The 10,916-nt window shown below is 32.2% G+C and overlaps 1 protein-coding gene across 1 annotated transcript; it reads right to left on the bottom strand.

The window, feature by feature from the left end:
* Nucleotides 1–682: 682 nt before the first annotated feature.
* On the bottom strand, nucleotides 683–2,356 carry LOC112773081 (NAC domain-containing protein 90-like). The gene is made up of 3 exons (XM_025818122.3): nucleotides 1,965–2,356; nucleotides 1,588–1,880; nucleotides 683–1,407 (listed from the first exon to the last, which is right to left on the bottom strand). The coding sequence occupies exons 1-3, from the start codon at nucleotides 2,122–2,124 to the stop codon at nucleotides 1,066–1,068; spliced, it is 795 nt and encodes a 264-aa protein (XP_025673907.1). The 5' UTR covers nucleotides 2,125–2,356; the 3' UTR covers nucleotides 683–1,065.
* Between the last annotated feature and the right edge of the window lie 8,560 nt (nucleotides 2,357–10,916).

The raw sequence follows: 10,916 nt of genomic DNA, 5'->3' as shown, positions 1-10,916 counted from the left end.
TTTAAATTTAAAATAATTTTTTATTCTTCTTTTTTAAATTTAACAACATGTTAATTTTCATAAATATTCACTCTTTACCTCCTATAAAATATATTACTATTTGTTCATATGTAATATAATATAGATATAAGAATAAAATATTTTTTTTTCTTACCGAAAATAGAGAGATTCGAACTCGCAATCTCTTAGGTGAGTATAAAAAGATTATGCCATTAAAAATTTATTTTAGACAAATATATTTTTTGTCATTAAAAGTAACATAACATATAAGATAAATTTTGGTTTTATGTCTTGATCACAGTAATTTAATTAATCATACATAGGCAGTACATAAAACACGTGCTTCTAATTTTATAGTGTGAATTAGTGATAAAACAACACACCTTTTCAATTAGTTGGCAACTTTAACTTTAAAAAAGTTACGTTAGAATTTGTACATTTATGCGTAAAAATTAAAGTTAATTCATTGGACCATATGCAGCAGTTTTGTTTTACAAACGATGAAAATGATTTATACCAGATAACTTTTATTTATAATAATTCATATAAAACGTGTGTAACTTTTAACAAGGTCACTAAAATTTAAAGTAAAAAATAAAAATAAAAAAACAAATACAACATCTCATCCTTATTTATCTAATTAAAGTTATTGAACAACTTTAAATTGTTTAAATATCACAAATCCGTTGAAGAGCTAGGTTTATTAAATATGAATTGAATAAGAGAAATTTGGTTACAAATTAACCTTTATGCAAACTAAATAAACCAAATGAAATGATACAAGATGCTTATAATTCTAGATCTCTCTTTGATTAGAGTTACACCTACTTTATTTTTTCGGTGAAAATCAATCAAAAACAACCATAACTTGCCTTATTTAGGTAAGTTCTGCCTGTTTTTTTTTGTCTACCCTTACTAACTATTTCTAATAAATGAAGTTAAAACGAAAAAGTAGTGAAAGCGCCATTAATTTAAAACAGAGGAATTATTGAAGTGGTGGAGAAGCGGTCTTGAGAGATGAAATAATGCATGCATGGCTTGACGAATTGATATTGTTAGTCATGCTTATAGCCAATCGAGTTGTTCCCATTCCCATAGCGGTTCTTGAACTTGAGCTTGAACTTGAACCTCACTACTATTCCAATTGCTACTTGACCCTCCTCCTCCAGTATCTGGTGGCAAATCAGGACCACCTGATGAAAGGGAAGTTTCCGACGAGCTCGACCCGTTATTATTATTATTAGCCTGCACCCTTGCTGATGATTCTCCTTGATGCTGCTGAGCACTTGTTGTAGAAGAACCATGATGAAGAACTCTTGGCACCACCACCTCCCGTGGCCGTCGATCAAATGCTCTGAAACTTCCGGATATCACGTACACGCGACACAAGCTGAATTCGTGCCTCAACTACACGTATAAAACCAAATTTAAAACATAGAAAAATATATTAGTTAAATTATAAAGAGGAATCAGAATTTACTATTTTTAATCATCAATCTGTTAAACGATGACAAAAAATAATAAATTCTGATAATAACTTATATTTACCATCTTAACTAATTTCACATTGACCTTATGTTTGCATACCTGAGGAATAGCCGTGGGAGATTGGTTAGGGGCTTGAACGATGGCGCGGTATTCATGCATCTTCCATTTAGTTTTGCGACCGGTGGGAGCTTTTCCTTTGTAGAAAACCATGGTTTTCTTGACTCCGATCACTTGGTTATCGGAAGAGTATACGTACCCCGGTGATCCGGTGGCTTTCCAGTAACCAGAAGCAGTGGTTCTGTTGATCCTCCCCCCTCTGGCTTCCCTCTCTTGGCGAGGCACAAAGAAGAACCATTGTTCCTTCTCTTCCCTGCACAGCTCTCCCGCCAGTGCTGCAACCAACAAAATAACTAACTGTCTTAAGACAGAAATACAGAAGCATACATATATGTGTTTCATATACTTTGGTTACGTACATGGAAGAGTCCAGGGCTCAACGCCATTGATGTCAACCACTGGAATGACCCTGTTGATGTTATTGGCGTGGCCTTGTAGTTGAAGCTGGGTGTTTAGGTAGAAAGCAACTAGCTCTTCTTCTGTAGGATAGAACCGAAAACCAGTTGGTGGATCCTCCATACACTATATTAAAATGGTGATGTGTACTTACACTACTTTATGGGGTGTTGCACATTTTGGAAGCACAGCTAGCAGGGACAAAGATACATATATAGATAGAAAAATCACCGAGTGAAATTAGGTATATTTATTTATTATTTTCTTCTGAGGTGAGACGATGTATGTATGTTAGAAAGTAGAAACTTCCACGCGGTTGTGGGAACAAGAAAACGTCTTACTTAGCTTGCCCCCAATATTAATGCATTATTATGGATTAGTTATGCTTATTAGGACGCACATATGTGAATGTGAGTGTGACTCTCCCCATAAAGGAATCGCTGAACGAGTCACTAAAGGCCCAAATCCGTCAATCTCATATCCTTTTGCTTCTCTGCTGGGCCAGATCATCTTTTAGGTGGAACAAGTCCTTCTTAAATCAAATCACAAAGCCTAGCTACCACATAAATTAAATAACAAAAATACTAGGAATTATTTTTTGTTATTAATTTAATTTTTTAGTTTAATAATTTAATAATATATTTTATTCTATATTTTTAAATATTAATAATTAACTAATAACTAAAAATAATAATGTCTACCACAAGTATAGTAATTCTCTGATTTACTTACTATATCCTAAGTTTTGTAGATAATTTTTTATTCATCTAAAGGTGCAATTTTGTAAGACTAAACATTTGTTTTACTCCGATGTCTAGTAAATTTGAAAAATATAACTTAAACGTAAATTATATCAAAAGAAATAAAGAAGTTCTATAGATAGAATGAGAAGCAAATTAATGGGATTCTGTAGTCATGTTTTTGCGCGAATTAAGTGTACATATCTTAATACATTATTGTAATTAAATATTTAAAAGTGTTCCTTAATTACCAATAAATAATATGTATTGTATATACAATATATACTTTTAAATATGCTTTGATTATATTCCCAAGCGTCAATGTTATATGACTTAGTAATATTAAAATAACCTATTAATTAATAATATATCAGCTTACCACATTTCATGAATACTTCAATTTGATATCAGACATATAATTATTTATGTGTTTTTTTAATCGATTTAAATTTTTAAAAAAAATTATTTTATGATATGATATCAAAATTGATATGATCAAAATAGAATTTTATCTTTTTATTTTTTTAAGAAAATAAAAAATAGCATAAAATAAATAAAAAAATTAATACAAAAAATTTATGTATATCGAAAAGTGACTATTATATTAAATAATGTATTAAAAATATAACTATTTATGTATCGTCTTCCATCGGTTTAAATTAAAAAAAAAAAGTGATTTCACCGTAGATATTAATGGTGTTTCTATTGGTAATATTACTCTTTAAAGACATACCTGAAACAAATTTAAAATGAAATGGAAATAAAATTGAAACAAATAAAATACGAAAGATAGTTTAAAATTTTGTTGATAATGTGAATAAAAAAGTAGAATATATATAACTAATTTTATATGATTAATAAAAATTATTATTTTAAATTAATAATTAGTTAATAAATATATTTTTATATATAATATTCAAAAAATATAATATTAATTAAAATTTAAATTTTTGAATACTAAATTTTAAATTATAAATTTTAATAATTAAAAAATATAATATTAATTAATATTAATAAAAAAATATTAATCCTTCGTATACATGTTCATGCAACTCACGAGCCACGAACCTTGAAGCATTATTGATCTCTCATGAGAAATAGAGAGAGGAGTTCATTATAAACTATTCGAAGCGAAATATGAGCAATTAAATAATGCATCATCATGACGTTCAATGAAATAATAATACGTAATCCTCACATCAAAATAAAAAGAAATAAATACGTAATAATCACGAAGCGTGAGCCAGGGCAGGGGAATAGGTCTTTCGGATTTTGAGTTATAACTTTTCTTTTCTTTTCTTTTTTTATCAGGGGGGTTATAACATTTTTTTTGGAACTAGAGAGTTATAATTTTTAGGATTTGGATCCTCTAAAGTTTTAATTTTACTTTTGAGAATAAAGTGTGATCTTCTATCTTTGAATAGGTCCTACTTATAAAATTAATGGTGAGAGATCACACTTTACTTTCTAAGGTGAAATTCAAACTTTAGAGAATTCAAATCCTAACTTTTACCTTGAATTTTTTTAGTCGAATCAATTTGATAATCCTTGGTAATACATTATATATTTACATACATATTTAAAAATTATATTTATTATTTGATCATCATTAAAATTCGAACCTAGATACAATATATTAAGAAATAATTTTTTTTTTCACATTATCTTATAATTTAACTAGTCAAGAATTAATTTATTGTTATTGACTTAAGTTTAATTTTGGACTCATATATAATGACAAATATTATTTAAATTAAAAGTCCAATATTATTAAATGCGTATATTAGTGGTGCAGATCGATTATTCAATCCTCAATCTAACATGTTGCTTGAATATTCCTTTAATACTTCAAATTAATGCACAAACCCAATGCACTTAACAAATACCGTTAAGCAAAAATAGAAGGCTATGCATTTGCAAAGTAAAAAAATGGGCATTTGTCTTTGTCATGGAGAAAGGAGGACAGTCGGAATAAAAAGGAATTAACAACACAATAAGGATAGCTGTGGTTCTAGCAAGGCAACAAGACACAAAGACAATTCTACTACTCCAAAGGTATCAGTAAAGCAACATTCAGAATATGAGAGAATAAAACACAAACTTGCAAGAATGCAGAAGTAATAGAGCAGCTCCTCGAATAACAGAGGTAATGGAGTAGAGGGGAAAAAGAAATGCTTGCCAAGAAAGAAAGCAAATCCAATGACAGCAGAGGTGGTGGAATGGCTCCTCAACCAATAGAGTTAGTGGAGCAGGATGAAAAAGGACTGCATACCATCAGAAACAGCTCCAACGGGTTGAAGAAACAAGGAATTGAAGAGGCAAATTGGAAGAGCAAGCTGATGATATAAAACATACCTCACTTCAACATTTGAAAAGAAGAAAAAGAGAGCAAATTCATGAGCATCATCTCAACATACTTGAGCTGAATTCTTTTTCTTCTACTAGTGCTTTATTTCTGATTTTCTTTATTATGACTATCTTGTATCATCTTTTGTATTGAGAAAATGCTGATTATGTGAGTGAAAAAGTCATGAGAGAAAATACAAGAAAGATGCATGAAAGAGCCACTGAAAATTCTGTGTAATTGAGTTAATGAAGTAGGACTAGTTTCCCTTACCAAGTTGGGATAGTACTTGGTGAGTTTGAATCTGTTTAGATTCCCCTTCCAAGTTGGGACAACACTTGAAAAACTGAGCTTTGGTGAAGAAAGTTAGTGGTAGATACTAGTTGAATTAGGTTGTGATTCAATAGTATTGATGAATGTAATCTGTTGATTATAGTGAAAATTCCACCATGGTTGTGGTAGAAACTGGATTTAGGTTTCATGGCACATAGAAACTGAACCAGAATACATGCTGGCCTCTTTCTCTTCTTTCTTTCTCTGTTTAAGTTTTGTGTATGAGACAAAACGAAAAAATCTCCTGCATATTTAGCTTCCGCAAAAACAGAGCAAAAGAAGTTCAGTTTTGAACTAACTTGATTCAACCCCCCTTCTCAAGTTCTAACAGTTCCATCAATTGGTATCCAGAGCAAGGTCTCAAGGAGTCAAGCTTTACAGCTTGGAGCGAAGATCCATGGCCAACGATATGGGTCCTAACATCATGGCGTACACACTCACTGAGGGGCAGTCGAATAATAGACCTCCTTACTTCAATGGCAGCAACTACTCTTACTGGAAAGAGAGAATGAGAATCTTCGTGTAGTCAATCGACTACAACATTTGAAAGATAATTCTCAACGGAGCAGACATTCTAACTAAGCAAAATTTTGATGGAGAAGTTGTGGCAAAAGAAGACAATGAGTGGATAGAGGAAGAAAAGAAGAAGGCTGAACTCAATGCAAAGGCAATCAACCTAATGCACTGCACAATAAGTTTTAAAGAATACAGAAAAGTTCCAAAGTGCAAGACGACTAAAGAAATCTGGGACAAGCTCAGACTCACCCATATACTAAACAAGTGAGGGAGACATGAATTGATATGCTGATGAAGGAGTATGAAATGTTTAATATGAAGGAGGACGAGAGCATCGATCAAATGTCCGAAAGGTTCTCAATAATCATTAACAACCTAGATGCCATGAGGAAGAGCTATTCCGAATAAACCTTGGTAAGGAAGATCTTGAAGAGTCTTACAAAGAAATGGGAAGTAAAAAGTACAGTCATCTCTGAAAGAAATGATTTGATCAAAATTACCTATGATGAGCTAAGAGGCAAGCAGCTGACCTATGAAACTACTCACATGTCTCAAGACAAAGATGACAAAAAGAAAAGTATAGCACTGAAATCAAGAATGACAACCAAAGGAGAAGAATCTAATGATAGTTTCTCAGATGAAGAAATGATGCTCTTTGCAAGAAAAATGAGAAGATTATTGAGAGTAAAAAAAAAGGCAAATGAAGTTCTTCATGCAAAGACTTCAAGAAGGATCAAACCAAGTTCACCTGTCACCAATGCAAGGAACCGGGTTACTTCAAGTCAGATTATCCTCAATTAAAGAAAGGCGAAAAATCAAAGAAGGACAAAAAGAAAGTGATGATGGCAACATGGGAAGACTTGAAAAATGACACTAGTTTAAAAGATTCAGATCAAGAGGTTCAAATATGCTTAATGGCTAATTACGCTGATGAAGATGAGGTAGATCTTTCTGACCTATCTATTGATGAATTGCACTACATTATCAAAGACTTTACTGTGAACTCTGAAAAACTCTTAGATAAATATGTTAAATGCAAGAAAGATAATGAAGCATTGAGAGCTGAAAATAAACTTTTATTGGAAAAAGTAAAGGCAACCGAAGCTTGTAATGTAATTTTTTTAAAAGAAGAAAATAATGATTTAAGAGTTGAATTAAACAAATTCAAACTCAAGCATACGGTCACTGCCTCCACTGATTTGATTGTTGAAAATAAAAGGTTGAACAAAAAAAATAAATAAAAACCTTAATAAAAACTTAGCAAATTTGTTCAAGGTTCACAAAATCATGACAAATTACTTGCTGATCAAAGATTTGATTGTGAAAAATCTGGACTTAGATTCAAAGAGAAAAGTAAGGCTGTTTTCAAACAAAATGATAAAAAATATGAAGTTTCCTCTTCCAAGATTGTCAAACCAAAAATTTTCAGTAAGCCACAAAAATCAGTGAACAAGAACCATTGCTATAAGTGTAATAGAAAATGTCATAATCCTCAACAATGCTTCATCTTTCTAAGGTATTTTGGTAATGATAGTAAATTGTATAAAGTGGTTCATGATTATAATGCTCTTGGACAACCAAGAAGATTTCACATAAGAGGATCCAAATGGATTTGGATATCTAAGGTCAGTTGAAGAACATGCAGGTTTACCTTACATCTAAGAAGAAATTGGACATGTGGTATCTTAATAGTGGATGTTCAAGACATATGACCGAAAATGATACTTTCTTCATCACACTCAACAAGTATGATGGAGGATTTGTCACTTTTGGAAATAATGATAAAGGTAAAATAATTACCATTGGTAAGGTTGGCAAAGATTTTTCTACTTGTATTAATAGTGTCTTTTTAGTAGATGGGTTAAAGCGTAATTTATTGAGCATAAGTCAATTGTGTGACCTTGGATATGCTGTAACCTTTAGGGAATTAGATTGTAGGGTCATTAATGAGAAAATAGGGGCTGTTTTATTTGTTGCAAAAAGAAGTGACAATGTTTATGGTCTCACACTAGATGATTTTAAAGATCAAAATGTGACCTGTTTCTCTTCAATGGAATATGAAAAATAGATGTGGCATAAGAGATTAGGACATGCTAACATGTTCCAAATCTCTAAACTTGTTAAAAAATGCTTAGTAAGAGGTATTCCTAATATTAAATTTGATAAAGACATCATTTGTGATGCTTGTCAAATGGGTAAATAAACAAAAACCTCTTTTAAACCCAAGGAAGATGTCTCAACTAAGAAACCATTGGAGTTGTTGCATCTTGATTTGTTCGGACCAACTAGGACTCAATGTCTTGGAAGAAAACGTTATGGAATGGTTATTGTGGATGACTACATTAGGCTTGGTTGGGTGTTCTTTCTAGCTCATAAACATGAAGTATTTTTTGTTTTTGAAAAATTCAGCAAGAAGATTCAAAATGAAAAGAGTTTAAAAATTATTTCAATTAGAAGTGATCATGGCAAAGAATTTGAAAATCAACACTTTGAATCTTTTTGTGATGAACTAGGCATATCACACAACTTCTCATGTCCTAGAACACCATAACAAAATGGTGTTGTGGAAAGAAAAAATAGAAGTTTATAAGAAATGGCTAGAGCTATGTTGTGTGAATATAAAGTTCCCAAATTCTTATGGGCTAAAGCTATGAATACAGCTTGTTATGTTTTAAATCGAACCCTCATAAGAAAGTTCTTAAAGAAAACTCCATATGAACTTTGGAAAGGATATCCACCTAATCTTAATTACTTTCGTATGTTTGGTTGCAAGTGTTTTATACTGAATATAAAAGAAAATTTAGGAAAATTTGATCTTAAAACACATGAAGGCATCTTTCTTGATTATTCCACAAATGGCAAAGCTTATAGAGTATATAACAAGAACTCTAAAGCTGTTGAGGAGACCATGCATGTCACACTCTATGAGTCTAACTCTATTCCTAGTGTTTGTATTGTTGATAGTCCAGGTTTTGAAGTTGAATTGACCAAGAATACTGAGACAGTTCAACAAAATTTAAGTCCTCAAAAAACTACATCTGCAAGCAACGAAAACACTGATTCTGCAGGAGATAATTTGGAATTATCTCATATCGCAGCAGAAAATCCTGATGCAGAGGCAATTATTGATCAAAAGAAACCTGAATCCTCAACCCAAACCAGAAGGCCAAGAGAATGGAAATTTCTGAAAAATTATCCTGAAGAGTTCATAATAGGTAATTCCTCCAAAGGAATGACTACTAGATCATCTTTGAAAAGAGCCGAATTCAACAACATTGCTCTTACATCAAAGATTGAACCTCAAAATATCCAAGAAGCACTTGCTGATCAATCTTGGGTATTAACCATGGAAGAGGAATTGCAGCAGTTTGAGAAGAATCAAGTCTGGACCCTAGTGCCTCATTCAAATGGAAAGAAAGTCGCCGGTACAAAATGGATTTTCAGAAATAAATTGGGTGAAGATGGAACCATTGTTAGAAACAAAACAAGATTAGTGGCTCAAGGCTATGATCAAGAGGAAGGGATTGATTTTGATGAATCATTCACACCTATAGCAAGAATGGAAGCTATCAGTTTACTCTTAGCCTATGCAGCTCATTGCGGCTTCAAACTATTCCAAATGGACGTAAAGTGTGCATTCCTTAATGGTATAATAGATAGAGAGGTCTATGTGGCTCAACCTCCCGGATTTGAAAATAAAACCTTTCCTAACTATGTTTTCAAACTAGCCAAAGCCTTATATGGTTTAAGACAAGCTCCTAAAGCTTGGTATGAGAGGTTTAGCTCATTTTTATTGAAAAATAATTTTCAAAGAGGAGCCACTAACATCAATTTATTTATTAAAATCTTCAATGATCATTTTATTCTTGTGCAAGTTTATGTTGATGATATCATTTTTGGTTCAGCTGATGAGGCTTTGTGTGCAGATTTTGCTAAGCTAATGACAAGTGAATTTCATTTGAGTATGATGGAAGAGCTAACTTTCTTCTTAGGCTTGCAAATCAAGCAAACTGCTGAGGGCATTTTTGTTCATCAAGAAAAATATGCCAAGGAACTTGTCAAGAAGTTTGGGCTGGAATGTGCCAAGCCAGTGAGAACCCCATGCATCCAAATATCAAGCTTGACAAGGATGAACATGCTAAAGATGTTGATGAGACAAGATATAGAGGGATGATTGGTTCCTTGATGTACCTAACCTCTTCAAGGCCTGATATCATACAAAGTATTGGTGTGTGCTCAAGATTCCAATCAAAACCCAAGGAATCTCATCTCTCAGTTGTCAAGAGGATTATTCGATATGTGCTTGATACCACTAATTATGGTTTATGGTATCCCAAAACTGATTCCTTTCATTTAGTGGGTTATTGTGATGCAGATTTCGCTGGAGATAGAATTGATAGAAGAAGCACAAGTGGCATGTGTTGCTTCCTTGGCAAATCACTCAATGTATGGTAAAGTAAGAAGCAAGCAACATTGGCACTATCCACAGCCGAAGCTGAGTATATTGCAGCCTCTTCTTGTTGCTCTCAATTACTATGGTTGAAAACTCAGTTAGCTGATTATAAACTGAAAGTATCTAATATTCTATTATTTTGTGACAATATGAGTGCTATAAATATTTCAAAGAACCCTATTTTGCACTCAAGAACAAAGCACATTGAAGTTAGATTTTATTTTATAAGACAACATGTGAAAAATAGAAATTTAGATATTCAGTTTGTTAAATCTGAGAATCAATTAGCTGATATTTTTACCAAATCATTTATTGAAGAGAGATTCTGTAAACTACGCACTGCATTGGGCATTCTTGATTCATCTGATATTTCTTAATTTTACTGATGTTCTGGTTTAAGCATTTTGTCTCATAGATCGAGATGAGATTATTCTGGGCAGATGATGAGTATGCTTCATTAACTCCTTGTGATGCATCCTGGACTCATTGAAAGCAAGAGTGATTTGGTGGACCACTGACCTAGAGTGTT

This window comes from Arachis hypogaea, chromosome 18 (assembly GCF_003086295.3).
Source record: "Arachis hypogaea cultivar Tifrunner chromosome 18, arahy.Tifrunner.gnm2.J5K5, whole genome shotgun sequence".
NCBI classification, from domain to species: Eukaryota; Viridiplantae; Streptophyta; class Magnoliopsida; order Fabales; family Fabaceae; genus Arachis; species Arachis hypogaea.
The sequence above is the reverse complement of the archived record's forward strand: the minus strand, read 5'-3'. Positions and strand labels throughout refer to the sequence as shown.

Coding starts and splice junctions, on each gene's coding strand:
- LOC112773081 (XM_025818122.3), bottom strand. CDS start 2,124: ATGGAGGATCCACCAACTGGTTTTCGGTTCTATCCTACAGAAGAAGAG. Junction 1,881..1,964: donor TGAGCCCTGGACTCTTCCAT/GTACGTAACCAA, acceptor TGTTGGTTGCAG/CACTGGCGGGAGAGCTGTGC. Junction 1,408..1,587: donor CTCCCACGGCTATTCCTCAG/GTATGCAAACAT, acceptor TTATACGTGTAG/TTGAGGCACGAATTCAGCTT.